The sequence below is a fragment of the Neomonachus schauinslandi genome, chromosome 6, assembly GCF_002201575.2.
Source record: "Neomonachus schauinslandi chromosome 6, ASM220157v2, whole genome shotgun sequence".
NCBI classification, from domain to species: Eukaryota; Metazoa; Chordata; class Mammalia; order Carnivora; family Phocidae; genus Neomonachus; species Neomonachus schauinslandi.
Genome location: NC_058408.1, coordinates 128,244,864 through 128,261,043, shown reverse-complemented (window position 1 = coordinate 128,261,043; position 16,180 = coordinate 128,244,864). Strand labels below are relative to the sequence as shown.

The window sequence follows — 16,180 nt, the reverse complement described above, 5'->3', positions numbered from 1 at the left end:
CCCAAAGCTCTGCCCTTTATTCGCTAGGATTTGAACCCAGGCGATATAGCCCTAGAGCCTCAATTTTTAGCCACTACACAGACCCTCAAAAACCACTGGCCTTGAGCAGTAGGTCCCAATCAAGTGGGACGCATCTGGCAATGTCTGGGGACATTTAGTTGTCACAACTGTAGGGAACTGCTACTGTCATCTAGGCAGAGGCCAGGGATGCTGCTTTAAATACTCGCAACAAAGGACTATCCGGCTCCGAATGTCTCCAGGTTGAGAAATGCTGGCCTGGAGCACAGGTGTTCTATCCCAGCTGCACAGGAAAATCAGAGCTTCCCAAAACCTCCGTGCCCAGGCCATAGCCTAGAACCCATGACAGCAGAATCTTGGGGAAGATAATTCAAGACATCAGCATTCTTGAAAGCTCCCAGTGACTCCAGGGTTGAAGACCTCTTGGAAGCAGCTGCTTTTCCTTGCTCACCATGTCTGGCAGTGGTGCATGGGAAATGCACCAGGACATGACCGTAGGCCTGCAAGTCATTTTGCTCACAAATGCCCATGCAGCCTGGTCTGCATGCCCTCCCCGCTACCTCAGTGACTCTGATGAGGGTGACCCCCACCCCCACCAACTCATCTGCAGAAAAATGTTCTCGGGGTGCTTTTCCTATTAAGTGAGGAATCCTGTTCCCCAACCCCACCAACCCACCACTCCTGCGCATAGCACAGACCTCAGGAACGGGAACAGAAATGACTGACTTTAATCAGTCTGTGATGATATAAACCTCTTTGAGAGATCAGGTGGGGGTGGGGGAGCCCTGCAGCAGCACAATACTTTAGGCACAACTGAAGCAGAGAGGTCAGAGAAACCACTGGAAACGTGGAGGGAGGGGGCGGTGGGACTCACAGCTTCCCCTGAGTGGGTGAAAGTGGCTTCTGAGCCCACACACAGCACCAGCCCCAACCAGGTGATGGAACAGGCCTTCATGCCCTGCAGCAACCCCATGTGATCACAGAGTAGCCCCATCCCTTCTTGGTCCTCTTCCTCCTGCCCCACGGGGGGAAGCAGGTCCCTGAGCACATAGAGCCCAGCCCTTGCCCAAGCTGGGCCAGACAGCCAAGCCGGAACTTAGACCTCAGTGATGCTCCTGGCTCAGCCCCAGAAGCTCACACTCTGCCATCTGTCCTCCAGGCTGTGCCCCAGGGAGGTAGAGGAGCAGGATGAGGGGCTGGCAAAAGTGGCTCCTGCCCAGGGCTGCGACAGTGTCCTCAGCAGGTTGGCCTTGCTGTACCTGCCACTCACACCATCTTAACATCCAGGGTTTGGGCCCGTGATAGGTTCTGGCGCTGGGCTTTGACCATGTGCAGGCGTCTCCCGTGCAGTGTGAACTGGGACCAAGTGAACAGCTGCAGCAGAGCACAGATGATGGGCACCAGCACCAGCAGGTAGAAGCAGCCCTGGCGGAGTGTTGGGGCCTGGGCTGGGGCTGGGGCCGGGGGCTCTGGCCAGGGCTGGGCACTCCCCACAGGGGTCAGTGGGGGCTGCTGGAAGAGATCATGACCTAGGGTGAGAGAGCATGCAGAAAGAACAGGGTCAGCCCTGGTCTCCTCCAAGGTCCGCAGTGCCACATCTCAAACGACGCGCATACATTTCTAAACCACAACTCACTTCCTTTCCCAAACTTGCTTCTCCCCTGTGCTTTCCTTCTGGGTGACTGGCACCACTATCCACACCATAGACTCAAAGTCTTCCTGGATTCTTCGGTTAACCTCACCACTCCCCAGCAGCCAGTCCTTCCCCTCCCCCGAATTCCAGAACACATGCCACACCCAGACACTTTTTTCCAGCCCCCCTGGCTCCATCTGCTCAAGCTTCCACGGCTTCTGCCACAGCCTCCCCACAGCCCATTCTCCATACAGCAGTCAGGGTGAACTTTAAAAACCAGATCAGACCATGTCACTGCCCTGCTTAAAACCCTTGATATAGTTTCTCTTCACACTGAGAATAAAATCCAAACCCTGCCCTGATGGACAGAGCCCTCTGCTGCCCCAGCCTCATCTCCTAGCCACTCCTAATACCTTGGGCTCCGTACTTGCCCCCCCATCCTGTCTGGGATTCAGTGAGATCTTTCTAGACCACATTCTTGCCATCCAGTCCACATCCTTGGTGTCATCTCCTCAGAGAGGCCTTCCTGGACCACACACGCTAAATAGCTTCTCAGTCACACTGCCTATTTTACCATTGCTTTTCCCACTACCATTGCTATTTCCTTGTTCGGCTCTTTATCGCCAACCCCACCCATCCCTCTAACTAGAATATAAATTCCATGATGGCAAAACCATTGTTATCTCCCTAAAGGGACCTGGAGCAGCTCCTGGCAGTGAAAGTATTCTATACACGTTTGTTGAATGAATGAATGAATGAATGAACGAACGAACGAACCACTGAAAGATGGGAAGAATTGGAGACTCAGTTCCTCCGCCTACGTGGGGAGAGGCAGAGGAGGTGGGGCCCAGGAACAGCCTCTGCTGGCCAGTTGCCATTCTCTCCCCCTTACTGGACCCAGCTTGTAGCTTTGACCCCCGGAGCCTCAGGAGCCCGGTGCCAGCCCCCGGACCCTCACCTGTGTAGAAGCACAGCAGCCAGGTGCCCAGCAGTGGGGCAAAGGTCTGGCCCGGCTTGGTCACCAGGGCCACCATGCCAAAGAGAAGAGCTGAGGCCGCCTGCTTGCGGTGGTTCAGCACCAGGTCCTCGTCCACCAGGTCAGTGACCACCAAAGTCAACAGCTTACAGGTGCCCTCCGTGAAGACACGGTTGCTGCCAGCGAAGAGAGAGGGGGCAAGGGTGAAGGGGTGGAGCAGAGGGGCGGGGGTGAGGGAGGGCAGCGCGTACCTGGCAATGAAGAGGCAGAGGAGGCCAGGGCGGTCGGGGCCGGCCAACAGCATGAGCAGGCTCAGGCCCAGCTTGAGCAGGAAGAGCCCCCGCACCACGGCGTAGACGCCCCAGCGCCGGCACAAGGGCAGGAAGTAGAGATTGTTGACGTGGGGGGCCACATAGGAGATGCCTGGACAGAAGGGGGCAGCCTTGTGAGGGGGCACTGCTGTGGCTTCCACAGCTCTCCGCACCAACCATCGGCGTGGCAGGCTCTGTGCTGCGAGCTTCACATCCTGTTATTTCATCCTCACCACCCTTTAGGATCAGTCCTGTTATCATCCCTACCTTACGGGGGATAAACGGAGGCCCCAAGAGATTAAAGAAAACACAGCCAAGGCCACACTGTGAATAAGAGTCAAGACGCACAGCCAGGCCCGTCAGCCGGGCGGCCCCGCTGTGAGCCGGCCACTGCGCCGCCTCACCTCTGGGGGCGCCATCACGGGGACACCAGGAGGGCAGCCCTCGCCTCCTCACGGCGCAACGGGTTCCCACCGCTTCCTCCCTCAGCACAGCTAGGCTGGAGGGGCAAGCCCGCAGCAGCGTAACCCATCCCCGCACCCCGGGCTCCCCCGCACCCCCGGCCCGCACCAGGCCCCGGCTCGGGAGGGAGCTGTGCGGGCAGCTGGGCGGCTGCCACTCACCCAGCAGGAAGGAGCCCGTGGAGAGGGAGATGTGGTCTGACAACAGATGCTCCAGGAAGAGGGGGAAGAAGTTGCTGTTGAAGTGGCAGTGAAACACCTGCAACCCAATGGGGGCAGTGAGGAGGCTGCTGGGCTGGAGGGCAGCTGGGAGCAGGCCAGAAGCCAACCGGTCAGCGGCGGGAGCAAAAGCAGACTTTAACCCCATGTCCCTCCACACAGAACATGCCAGAATAACACCCAACACCAAATTCCTGTTGCTTATCTAATTTTGCTAAAAGGTAGAAGGAAGGATAAAATTGTCAAACTGAATGATTAAGTTTTTCTCTCTTTAATTGAAAACACTAGTAAATCAAGCTTGATGATATAAACACCATCTATTTCTGAACTTGGCGAGCTGACATACTACATGTGTTTTAGGTGCGGCATTTAGTGTTTTAAAAAGATTGTCACAGAGGGCGCCTGGGTGGCTCAGTTGGTTAAGCGACTGCCTTCGGCTCAGGTCATGATCCTGGAGTCCCTGGATCGAGTCCCGCATCGGGCTCCCTGCTTGGCAGGGAGTCTGCTTCTCCCTCTGACCCTCCCCCCTCTCATGTGCTCTCTCTCATTCTCTCTCTCTCAAATAAATAAATAAAATCTCTAAAAAAAAAAAAAAAAAAAAAAAAAAAGATTGTCACAGAGTTCCCAAAGGGCACCTCTTTTTCATAGCCTCCCTTTGCAGGTGAAGACACAGCTGCCCCAAGAGAGCTGCCTAAGATCACATGGGGAGTGAGGAGTTCTGATGGTGCTAGAATCCAGCTCTCCCAACTACCCGACCTGTATTCCTGCTAGCAAATCGCCCAGCAGTGCTCACACAAGGCCCAGCTTTTAAGGAGCCTGTTCCCCTGAGTGAGGCACATCCTGGCCATCGGGGGGCTGGGGGGGTTGCTGCTCCCATACCTGCACCAGGTCCATGCCCACGAACCACAGGAAGTTCCGGTGGCGTGCGAGCTGCTGGAGGTACTGGCTCAGAGTGATGCTACCTGCGTCCTGGCAGCCGGTAAGCAGCTCCTCTCCGCACAGGCTACAGGGCAGGGGGGAGTCACCGATGGCCTAGGGCTGGGCCAGAGCCATCCACCACCCCAGGGCAGCCGCCCATCGGCCAGGGGACTCCGTGTGCTGGGGGGAACCCAGAGAGCTGGGCCAGGCCACTCACCCGCCATTCACAGCCAGGGCTGGGCACTCTGGCTCCCTGCCAGCCGCCTCAACCTGCCGCCCAAGCAGCCGTGCGGCCCCCATAAAGCCCAGCCCAGAGCCGGTGGCCAGGGCCACACAGAAGGCGCGGAAGGAAGAGAAGTCTTCCTTGTTCCAGAAGGCATAGGAGGCAAAGACAGAGAGGGAGCCAGCTGCACTGAAGACGGAGCAGTAGAAGTTGAGGTGGGTACGGTCGTGGGCAGAGAGGGCCAGGTCAGCCAGCAAGGCATGATGGTGCAGGTCCACGAGCGTCAGGAAGCCATCATAGAGGCAGAGGCACAGCAAAAACTGCAGGCCAGCGGGTGCCCAGGGCACCCAGAATGCCAGGAACGACAGCGCCAGCAGCGGCCCGTGCCAGCCCAGGGCCCGCACCCGTGCCAGCACCACGGCCCTCGAGGAAAGCCCGGCGCCCGACCTGCCAAGGAGAGGAGGAAAGGTGGCAGCGGCTTTACCAACTGGGCAAGCCCCAGTTTCCCCTCTGCCCAGGCCCCAAAGGAAGGACAGAGGCCCAGAGTATGGGACTCACGGCAGAGTGAGCCCACTGAGCCCCGCGTCCTCAGCCTTTGACTTAGGAAGGACAACTCACCAAGGGGTATACTCTCTCGTCTGCTCCCTTGCCAGCCTGCCAGGGCTGATGGGCAAAGGGTGGTGGGATACCTATTTCTCAGGGTTGGAGGCAGTGTTGGGCCCAAGCAGGGATGGGGTCAAGGAATCTGCCAGAAGCAGCAGAGAGGGTCTGCTGTACAGCTCCCAGTTCTGAGGATCTGACAAGCCAAGCTGGGGTGAATCTCTCCCCAGGTGAGCAAGGCAACAGTTAGTCAAGGCCACTTCTCCCACGTGCCTGACCTCGAGAAGGGAGGGAGCCTGGCCAAAAGCTGAAATGGTCTCCCTTTCTCTCCCCACCCCAAACACAGGCACCCTGGGGAGGGGTGGGGTGGGACAGGACCCGTTGCGAGCCATCCCCAGGACACAAACCGGGGCTGGGAGCTGAGGAACTGATGGTCACTCAGCCAGCCGAAGAGGGGGTCGTTGAGGCTGTTCCAGAGGAGAAACACCGTCTGTGGGCAGAGCGGACATGGGGCAGGTGGGCTCCAGGCAGCCTCCTCTCCAGAGTTTTCCCTACCCAGCCTGTTCGCCACCCCTCAAAGATGAGCCCAGCTTTCCTGACTGCAAACCTTTGCCCCGTGTAGTCCCTCTACTAAAACCCACTCCACCAGCCACTGCCCCATCAAACTCCCACCCATGCAGGGCAAATTTATCCAGCCGATAAATATATGTGAATATATTTTATCATATATGTGAATATCTAGAACTGTGCCAGACTCATTGGACAGTGGCCAGGAGAAGGAGGAGTCATCAACACCTCCAGCTCCAGCTTTTCTTGCTGAATCATGGTGGGCAACCTGGCCTGCCCCTGCTCCGGACTGGGTGGGACCCACCCCTGCAACCTGCCCAGCTCCCCCCCAGTGCTGGCCTACCTCTCCAACCCAGAAGGCAGCTTTGTTGATCTTGTACACTGAGACAAAAGTGTCCACATAGTAAAGCAGGAACACATTGTGCAGGATAGAGATGAACAGAGCCAGGGAGCCATAGACCACAGCCGTAGGAAGGCCCAGCATCCAGGCCTGGAGCCTGCCCAGCCCCATGGCTGCCAGCTCGGCGTCAGCCCCAGGAGCACTGAGGAGCGCTCACATCCAAGAGCAGTCTGGCCATCCTTGTCCCTAGGGAAGAAGTAGCCAGTTAGCTGCAGGGATCAGAGCCAGCTCTGCTCCTAACCCCAGACCTCTGAATCATTTAAAAACTCATTTCTGGGAGCACCTGGGTGGCTCAGTCGGTTGAGCATCTGCCTTTGGCTCAGGTCATGATCTCAGGGTCCTGGGATTGAGACCCACGTCAGGCTCCCTGCTCAGTGGGAAGTCTGCTTCCCCCTCTCCCCCCCCCCCCCCCTGCTCGTGCGCTCTCTCTCAAATAAATAAATCTTAAAAAAAAAAAAAACCAAAAAACCTCATTTCCACTGGGAGAAAGTTTTTACTCAAAACAAAGCTAGGGAATTATCAATGACATACAACTGAAACAGTGCTGGGCTGGATACCACTATTCAAGAGTAACCCAAGAAAACTGATAAAGGCATGGGAAAAGAAGGCAGGCATCCAACAAGTGCTGAGCCAGGTCATGTGCTAGAGCAGTGTGCTCAGTATCTTCTTACATCCACACTATCTTATCACAAAAACCTTAACCATCTGGACATGCCAACTGTGGGCGTGGGCATACAATGTCCCTATAACCTCAGCAAGCTACTTAACCCAAGCCTCAGTTTCCTCTTCTGTAAATGGGAAAAAGGAATGATCATGCCTACTCTGCAGAGGAATGTAAGGATCAAGTGAGGTAACTCATGGAAAGTGCTCAATAAATGGATGGTGGTGGTGTCATGATTATCTTTATAAAATCCCTACAAAATTTATAGCACTATTACCATGTGAAAAGAGAGCAATCCCAAGCTCAAAGATGTTAAGTAATTTGCCCAATGTTATACAGCAAAAAAGTAGGAGATTTGACCCCTGGCCTGTCTGGTTCTAAAGCCTTTTCTGCCACTTGACCTTTTAAATCAGGTTCCTACGCACTGTTGGGTAGAACAGAGAAAGTTGCTGTGATGTCCGGTTCCATAGGTATGTAAGAGTGATAGAGTCCACAACCACTCAGGCACTTTGATTCTGGAAATTCCACCTCAAGAAACGAACCCCAAAGGAACATGTACAGAGACGTTCATGGCAGCAACAGTAATAAACAGCAAAAAGTCGGACACGGCCCAAGAACGAAACAAAGGGACTGTCTCAGCAAGGCCGATGCTCTCCAGAAAAGGCAAGCCCGTGGCCCACCTCAACACGCAGAAGAGAAACTCAAGAACATGTCACGTGAAGAGAGCACAAAGGACAGTGTGGGTGCCTAGCTTCCAACCAGGCTAACTTACACACAGAGGCTGGAAGGACAGACCGACTATGAGAGGGAAGGAAATAAAAGTCAGATCTTTTTTAGGGCAGGCCTTCTCAAACTGGAATGTGCTTTCAAGTTACGTGGGCACATCATCAGAATGCAGATTTTGACTCAGGAGGTCTGGGAGGAATCAGATTCTGCATTTCGAAATGGCGCCCTTCCCTGGTGGTCTAGCAGTTAGGATTCAGCGCTCTCAAAAGGGCGCCCAGGTGGCGACCACAGGGCCATGACCACAGTTCAGGCAGTGAGGCATTAAGCCTGCCTGTCTCTTTTTTTAGATTCAAAGATGCCGTTCTCTTTTCAGAAAAATAACCCTGTGTGTGCTTGCCTGACCCCCAGAGGGAAGCTATGAGGATTTCCTTCTCTCAAATTCCCTGTTGTGCATTAAATCATATCCCCAGAAAAAAAATATGCTCAAGCCCTATCCCCCAGTACCTGTAAGTATGACCTTATTTGGAAACAGGATCTGGGCAGATGTAACCACGTTAAGATGAGATCAAAGTGAATTCGGGTGGGCCCTTACAGGGAGAAGGAAATTTATACACAGAGACAGACACACACAGAAGGAAGGTGGCCATGTGAGGACAAAAGCAGAAATTGGAATGATGCAGCTACAAGCCAAGGAATGCCAAGGACTGCAGGCAACCACCAGAAGCTAGGAGGAAGCAAAGAAGGATTCTTCCCTAGAGCCTCTGGAGGGAGCATGACCATCTGGAGTTGTTTCAGACTGTGAGTGAATAAATTTTGTTGTTTTAAGCCACCCAATTTGCAGTAATCTGTTCCGGCAGCCCTAGGAAACTTACACATACCCTTGGGGGCTGTTCCTCTTTGAGTCCTTGTGACCCAAGCCTGCCCATGGGCATGATCTACATGTTGGTGAGTGCACGCATGCACACGCACATGCACACACAGACACACACAGCTGAAACTTCTGCTTCCCATCATGGTCAGGCCCTGAAGAGCCAATTTCAGCCCAAGTCCAACAGCAGTTGACCTCCAGGACATGTCCTTGCCCCATGACCCACTATAGCTCCTGCTCTGTGCCCACCCCTCCAGGGCCTCTGTCCAGCCCAGCCTCCCCTAGGTCTTCAAGCCACCCTCTCCTCTGGCCAGGCCTTTGTCCTTGGTAGTGCCCCTGCCAGAAATGGCCTCCCATCTCCCCATCCTTCAGGAGCCCGCACTGTGTCCAGACTCTCTCCAGCCCCTCACTGATGCCTCCTGCCACCGTACCACAGACTCTCCTGACTGCCCCCACAACAACGTGTGGGGTTTCTTAGGGCAGAGCCTGCATCTTTGCCCTCCATCTCCCTTGGGGAGGGTGGGCTGGACACGGCCACTCTCTGGTAGAAAAACAGGCCCTGAGGGGGGGAAAAGGAGGGAATCTCAGTGGGATCTCTCAGGCTCATTGGAAAATGAGGACAATTCATTCAAGAGATCCAACCTGGTGCCAGTCTATGCCTAGTGCTAGGGAATGAGGGAAGAAGAAGCAGCTAGAACAACCTGAAACCAGCCGCTAAGTCTGTGAGAATCTCTCCCGGGCTACAGTGAGCCAGGAGGATGGCCAGCTAGCCTCTCCCTGGAGCCCTTAAGCCCCTGAAGGAACACTTGGTGGGAAATACTTTTTTCCCCCATAGCTTTATTGAGGTATAGCTGACCCACAATGATCTGCATATATTCAAAGTGTACTGTCTGATCAGTTTTAACATATACATGCACCTGGGAAACCATCACCACAGTGGAGATCATGAACATACCCATCACCCTAAAAGTTTCCCTGGCACTTTCTAAGGAACATATTGGAAAGAAAACACAATTGGGGGCCTTCTAAGTCCTGACTGTACCATTTACTACCTGTGACCTGGAGGAATTTGCTTAACTTCTCTGTGTCTGTTTCTTGATCTGCGATACGGCACCAACCTTCCTAAGACTATTTTTAGCAGTCAAGGGGAAAATACTCTCAAGCACTTAGCACATAAGTGCAGTGGACACTCAAACTTCAGAGATTACTGCTGTTGAGCCTCTCAGACCCCCCAAACCCACCACACAAGGATGGGGTATTAATCTAAAGGTGCTTTGGGGCTGTAAAGCACAACATATACCTCTAAAGGTGCTATCCTTAACCCAGCTCACTTTCTCAAATTCCCCAGGGCCTTTCAGACCCCCCCCCACCCCCACCCCGGCCACCACCTCACCTCCAAAGCCTTTGTCCAAAGGGAGTGAAGTGTCCCAGGCCCCCACCCAGATGTCCAGTGACCTATCCTGGTTGCTGGAGAAGGTGAGCCCTGAAGGCCAAGTCCCCAGCCTCCACCAGCTGGCTCCTGGCACTGATGCTGGGGTAATAGCAGAAAACCTCAGAGGGTGGTGACATGGGAAGGGTGTGACTTTTGCCATCAGGAGAGGCTGGGTTTAAATCCCACCTGCACTTCGTACTAAGAATGTAACCTCAGGCAAATCATTTAAGCTGTCTGAGCCTTGGTTTCCTCACCTGTAGAATGGGAATAATAATGCCCATCCTTTAAAGGAATGCAGGGAGGACTAAACTAATGCCCAGGAGCCCAGAGCACTGTTACATGAAAGATGTTCAGAAACTGGCTTCTTCTTGGGCTCACTATTAAAAGACTGGAGTAGGAGCAGGGGAATATCCTGGTAATCCGGCCTCTTCCCACGGGAAGGGAATTTGAGAGACAAGACAGAGCACACAAGGCTAAGTCAAAAGAGGAGAGTCTACAAGTAGCAGGAACACATGCACAGTTCAGGAGAGCCAGATACAAGCCCCCACCACAAGCCAGGGCCAGAGGCCCTGGTGACCTGTCCAGGTGAGCCTCTGCCCAGGAGAGGGGGCTGGGGGAGGAGTGTGCAGGGTCACACTCTTCCAGATTCCGCTCCTCCCTCAGGAAATGCCTTCCCCTACTCGCCCTCCCACCCTCAATACGCCCCAGCAGAAAATAGCAACCCTGCCTCTCCAAGGGAGGAACAGCTTAGAACCCACACCAACCTAGTTGCATAAGCTGGGTGAAATACCCTGTAACCCAGCCAACTCCACCCCCACCTTGGCACCTGGCAGGAGAGCCTGTTGGAGGTCACAGGAGCCCACCCCGCCCTCGTGCTGGGATGGTCCCCAGTTATGTGGCTTTGAGCCAGCCTTTCCTTCTCCCTAGGCCTTGGTCTCCTCATGTATAAAGTGGGGATGATGACAATTTCTTGGATTGCTGCAGGGCTGAAACGCAAAAGGTACATAAAGCCCCAAGCACAGTGCCTGGCACATAGGAGATCCTCAACGAACAGTAGCTACTGTTACTCTTTTTCATATCTCTCGTTTGGTTTCATGATCTTTAAAGGGTTTCAGTCAGTCTCCTTCTGTCAAATCCATGATGAAGTGGTCTCTCCAGCACCCAACATTGATGCCTCTTGCTGCCTAGTATATCCTGCCATCCCTCAAATTCTCTTTTAAATGCCACCTCCACACCTTTGTTCATGCTGTTCCTTCCACTTAAAATAGATGTAACTACATATCATTTCTCAGGCATCTGGGTATGTCTGGCTTTTACATCCATCATCAAGAATCCTTACAACTCTTGTTACTATTTCCATCTCATTTTATAAACGAAGAAACCAAGGCTCTGAAGGTTAAATAAATCACAGAGCTATTAGGGGCTGGAGCAAAGATACAGAAGCGGTGTTTTTGACTAAAAAATCTCAGCATTTCTCATGTCACTATGCCCAACCCCACCACCATCTTATCAAATCCTGCTGAATCAAGGCCCAGTTCGGTGGCACAGGCCTGAGTACACCTAGGCAGGTGTTCTCTTCCCTCTCAGGCCCCTTGGCTCCTTTATCAGAGTCCAAATGCCTCCTTTACCCTCCTCCAGCACCCAAGCTCTGTAAGAGCAGCACCAGGTCAGACCCCAGTTTTCTACTCCCTGCTTCCACCAGGCTCCTTCACCACACAGTAGGTGCTCAATTAATGCCTGCTGAGTCAATTTGCCCCTAAAAGGCCAATATGGGTATCCCCAGAACTAGGGAAGAGTAGCAGCCCTAGGATTGCCACCCCCAAATCCCACTGTGCCCCTCAGCTCTGCTTGGCTGTGGAAGTCAGAAAGAGGCAACCAGGGGAACCTTGATGAGCCCTGCTGAATAAAACATGTACAGCAAGGCAACAGGTGCACAAAGAGGAAGAGTGATAACAAAGTCACATTTATTAAGCTTGTACCACGTGCTAAGGAAAGCAGATACAATATGGAAAGAGAGCTCAGGGCAAGGAGGTAGAAAGACACCAGATCAGGAAGGGTTTTGTAAATCACACACAAGATTCTATCCTGAGGACAATGGGATGGGGGGCACTGGGGGGGCTGGTGAGGTGACAGAACTAGATCTGTTTGGAAGGAATCCCCTGGCATAAAAACTCTCTCTTCTTGACCCATCAGGCTTCTGGAAGATGAAGAACTAGAAAGGATGGAAACAGTAGCATCTCCCTGATTTCTGAACCAACCTATAGTGGCTGCGGGCTGGTGGATTTGGTGGAGGAAACCAAGAATGCCAGACTGGGCCCCTAGAGTGAGGGGCATCAGGAGGGTAGGTGTTGATTCCCTTCAAAAGGACTAGCGGCTATAAATAAAATCTTAAAAAAGAAAAAAAAAAAGGACTAGCGGCTGTATGCGAAGCAGTTTAGTACAGAGAAAAAGCTACTAACAAGCATAATTTGGAGTTGGGGGCCCTGAGTCAAGTCTGAACATTATCACTACTAACTAGCTGAGTTTATTCCTACATCTGTGAAGCAGGAGAAAACAATTCCATTCTCTACCGGTCCTCAGGAGTATCAAATGAAATTGAAAGGTGTAACACCCTACACAAATATTAGGTGTGTCCTTTTCTCAACAAGCAGCTGAACTCTGAATTGTCTGCTGCCTTTCCTGTTTCACAGCCGCCTTGCTCGTCTCCCTGCCCAGTCTCCCTCCCCACAGCAGCTTCCAGTCCTGGCAGGAGGGCCTCCCCTGGCGTGGGCGGTGTGTGTTTGGGGGTGGGGGGGACCACTCTCCATTCCAAATACTAATAGGCCTATCCTCCTCCTCACGCTGGAAATGAACTTTCACCTTCCTGGGGGAGGGACCTTCCCCCTCTCCCTCCCCCACAGCACTGGAGGGTCAGCGACTTCACCCTGGGACCACCTGCCCCTCCCAAGCCACTGAGGAGTCTGGGGCTAACCCAGGAGGTCTTTACTCAATAGCTGGCGCTGAAACATGTGGTTCTTCAGCCCGGCTGTACATGAAAGTCACCTGAGGAGTTGCTCAATACCGAGGCCCGGGCCTCACTCCTGACCAATCAATCCGAATTTTCGGGGGTGGGGCCCAGGGTTAGTGTTCTTTTAAAGCCCCCCAGGTGGTTCTACTACGCCACCAGGGTTAAGGGCCATTATGTTAATGAAATGGATCCCGGCCTGAGACATCCCGCGACTCCAGCCCCCCAGGGAGCCCTTCTGCAAGGATTCCACCCTCACCCCTTGAGCCCAAGCTTCTCCCATCCTGACCCAAGGGCTCTCCCAATCCACAACCTGATCACCTCAGGGACCCCCCCGCAGACAGCCCCCAGGACTCCCAGAGCCGACAGCATTCCTGTCCCCCTCGGGTCCGTCCTTTGTGTCTGATCGGCCCCCAGTCCGGCCCGCTCCTGCCCCCGCGCCCGGGCCACGGGCCAGCCCCTCACCGATACCGTGGCAGGCGAAGCCTAATCCTGCGGCTGCCTGGAGCCAGGTGCGAGTCAGTGCGCCTGCGCGCGCCCCGCCGGCGGCTTCCCTAGCCTCTCCCTCCGCCCCCAGCCGGAGATTGGCTCCGCGCGGCTCCCGGGACCGCGCCCCGGCAGGTGCCCGCGCCCGAGGCTGCCGCAGCCATATTTGTCATGGGCGCATGCCCTTAGGGACCGGAAAGAAAACGTGGACGCTGGCAAGAAAAGAGCAGTGGCCTGGATTCCTGACGATTCACCTCCTCTCTTTCACCTTTATAGGTGCTTAAAGTCAATTTCTGTTCAAATCAGTAAGACTTTCTAAGCTCTCCCCTCTCTCTCCCGGTCCTTCCTTGGTATTAATTGGCAGAATGAAGAGAGCACAGCACCTTCTTACAAGCCATGTGGTCTGACTAGATGCACAGCTAGGCGGATGAGGAGATGACAGTGGCACAACCTGGGACTCCCTGATGCTGGATTGTGAGCCCCTCAAGAGTGGACAGCCCCAGCTTAATGTGTGGGCACCAGGGCTCAGGCCCCAGCGCCAGGCCCCGAGAGCGCTACCATGCAGCCCACCCTCCTCGAATTAAAAATAAGAATAATAAAGTAAAAGGAGTACTGAGCTCTCACTAGATGCCCTGTACTGTGTTAAGCACTCTGCATCCATTATCTTGTTGAGTCCTCACATCATCCCTCGGAGGCAGGTGCTGTTATCCCCATTTTACAGAAGAGGAAACAGGTTTAGAGAGATTCAATGACTTTCCTACAAGCAAGAGGCCCAGACTAGCTGGAACCCAGCTCTTCTGCCTCTCAGAACAGTCTTTCTTCTTCCTACCCCTGCCCAGGGCCTCAAAGTCAAGTTTTGTTTTGCTCAGTACAGTCTGGTGAGGATGTCCCATGTCTTTTCACAATAGGCCTGTAAGGCTGGTTAGTTTTCCAGGCAATCAAACAGCACACACTTCAGGCCTACAGTTATTTCTACCTTATGATATGGGGCAATGATCATGGGGGGAACCTGGGTTCCGGGAGACCTGGGGCCCAGTCCCCTAGCTCCACTTCTTTGTTAAGGGACCCTCCTGGGGTGCCTGGGTGGCTCAGTTGTTAAGCGTCTGTCTTCGGCTCAGGTCATGATCCGGGGATCCTGGGATCAAGCCCCGCATTGGGCTCCCTGCTCCGCGGGGAGCCTGCTTCTCCCTCTCCCACTCCCCCTGCTTGTGTTCCTTCTCTCTCTCTGTCAAATAAATAAATAAATAATCTTTAAAAAAGGGGGGGGACCCTCCTTTTGTGAGCCTCTGTTTTATGCCTTAGAGGGATTTTGTAGCCATTAAGTGAGTAATGGGAGTGTAAGAATTTTGCCAGCTTTTGGTCATTATGCTTTTGTTGATGGTTGTCAACAGGAAAATCATCCTCTTCCTCCTGCCTGACAACCTGGCAAAGGGCCCACCCACAGCAAATGGTCTAACACTAGAGCCCTGGTATTCAGGGGTTAGAGTCTGTCCAACCAGTTCCTGTGGAGCCCCAGCAGTCCCCTCAACTTTGCTCCCAGCATCCACCACTCACCAATCTCATTTCTCCCCAATCCTGTCCCTTCAGACCCTCTTCTTACCTCCTACGTCCCCTCGAAGCAACACACATCATTTCTCTTCTAGACTTCAAGCAATTTCTGGAACCCCCTCCTGCTCTAGGAAGCCCTCATGACTAAAAAGAAGGTGACCATTATTCTCCCATCCCAACCCCTTTCTCCCATCTATGTTTTCCTGGCTGCGAATACAAGGCTGGAAACCTAGCATTCAGCATGGTGTCTGGCACACTAGGGCCTCCATAAATTGACTAAAGGAGTTCCCCCTGCCTTTCCATTTTTGACCAGCATGTGCCTTTGTTGCAAAGCAACCCTGACTCTTTACTTAGTCCTCCAGTCCAGTGGGAGAACAGGGGAATGGAAAGGGCTGCCAAGGGGCCAGAAATGAATGTGACCCATTGGAAAAAATTTGGCCCTTATGTTGCACTTAATGTCTCATGGTTACACTGAGGCTCCTCATCCCTCTGATTTTTTTTTTTTATTAAAAGATTTTATTTATTATTTATTTATTTATTTATTTATTTGACAGAAAGCACGAAAGAGCACCATCAGGGGGAGCAGTAGAGGGAGAGGGAGAAGCAGCTCCCCACCGAGCAGGGAGTCCAAAGTGGGGCTCAATCCCAAGGACCGTGGGATCATGACCTGAGCCCAAGGCAGACGCTCAACCAACCGAGACACCCAGGTACCCCCTCATCCCTCTAATTTTATAAACAATGTAACCAGTTAACCTCTTGTGTCAGCACCAGGACTAGGCCTTGTGATTATCTCCAATTTCCCTTCCTGGTTGCCAGCCACAGAGCTAACTGGGAAGGGACATAGGATGCAACTGGGGGATAATATCATCTGCCTGACTTCTTGAGTCATACCAGAATCCCTGAATTGTGGGACAAATAGATACATAAACAGTCTCTCTCCTTGAAATTCTCTCCTCCCTTGGCTTCTGACCTCTCTGATCTAGGTTTCATCATGTTCTCCTCCTAACAACTCCTCCTCAGTCCCCTTCACTAGGGCACTTTTTTCCCAGGGGCTTTCTAAAATCAGAGGGCAGGTCACCCAAGTTTCCATTTTCTTTTTTTTTTAAGATTTTATTTGAGAGAGTGAGAG

The 16,180-nt window shown here is 53.3% G+C and overlaps 1 protein-coding gene across 4 annotated transcripts; it reads right to left on the bottom strand.

Moving 5' to 3' along the window:
- Positions 1-4: 4 nt before the first annotated feature.
- On the bottom strand, positions 5-13,532 carry MFSD13A (major facilitator superfamily domain containing 13A). 4 transcript variants are annotated; one of them, XM_021699725.1, is made up of 10 exons: positions 13,483-13,507; positions 12,985-13,038; positions 6,270-6,512; positions 5,767-5,849; positions 4,754-5,206; positions 4,498-4,621; positions 3,562-3,658; positions 2,879-3,050; positions 2,610-2,803; positions 5-1,547 (listed from the first exon to the last, which is right to left on the bottom strand). In XM_021699725.1, exons 3-10 carry the CDS (start codon positions 6,435-6,437, stop codon positions 1,285-1,287), a joined length of 1,554 nt encoding a protein of 517 aa, XP_021555400.1. In that variant the 5' UTR covers positions 6,438-6,512; positions 12,985-13,038; positions 13,483-13,507; the 3' UTR covers positions 5-1,284. The 4 variants fall into 4 exon arrangements, with proteins under 4 accessions (XP_021555400.1, XP_021555399.1, XP_021555401.1 ...); XM_021699724.1 differs by lacking the exon at positions 12,985-13,038 and having other exon boundaries at positions 13,483-13,532; XM_021699726.1 differs by lacking the exon at positions 12,985-13,038 and having other exon boundaries at positions 13,489-13,520.
- Between the last annotated feature and the right edge of the window lie 2,648 nt (positions 13,533-16,180).

Excerpts from the sequence above, each read along its gene's own strand:
- MFSD13A (XM_021699724.1), bottom strand. The coding sequence starts at position 6,437 with ATGGGGCTGGGCAGGCTCCAGGCCTGGATGCTGGGCCTTCCTACGGCT. Across the intron at positions 5,850-6,269 it reads CTGCCTTCTGGGTTGGAGAG|ACGGTGTTTCTCCTCTGGAA; the intron begins GTAGGCCAGCAC and ends CTCTGCCCACAG. Across the intron at positions 3,659-4,497 it reads TGGGCATGGACCTGGTGCAG|GTGTTTCACTGCCACTTCAA; the intron begins GTATGGGAGCAG and ends ATTGGGTTGCAG.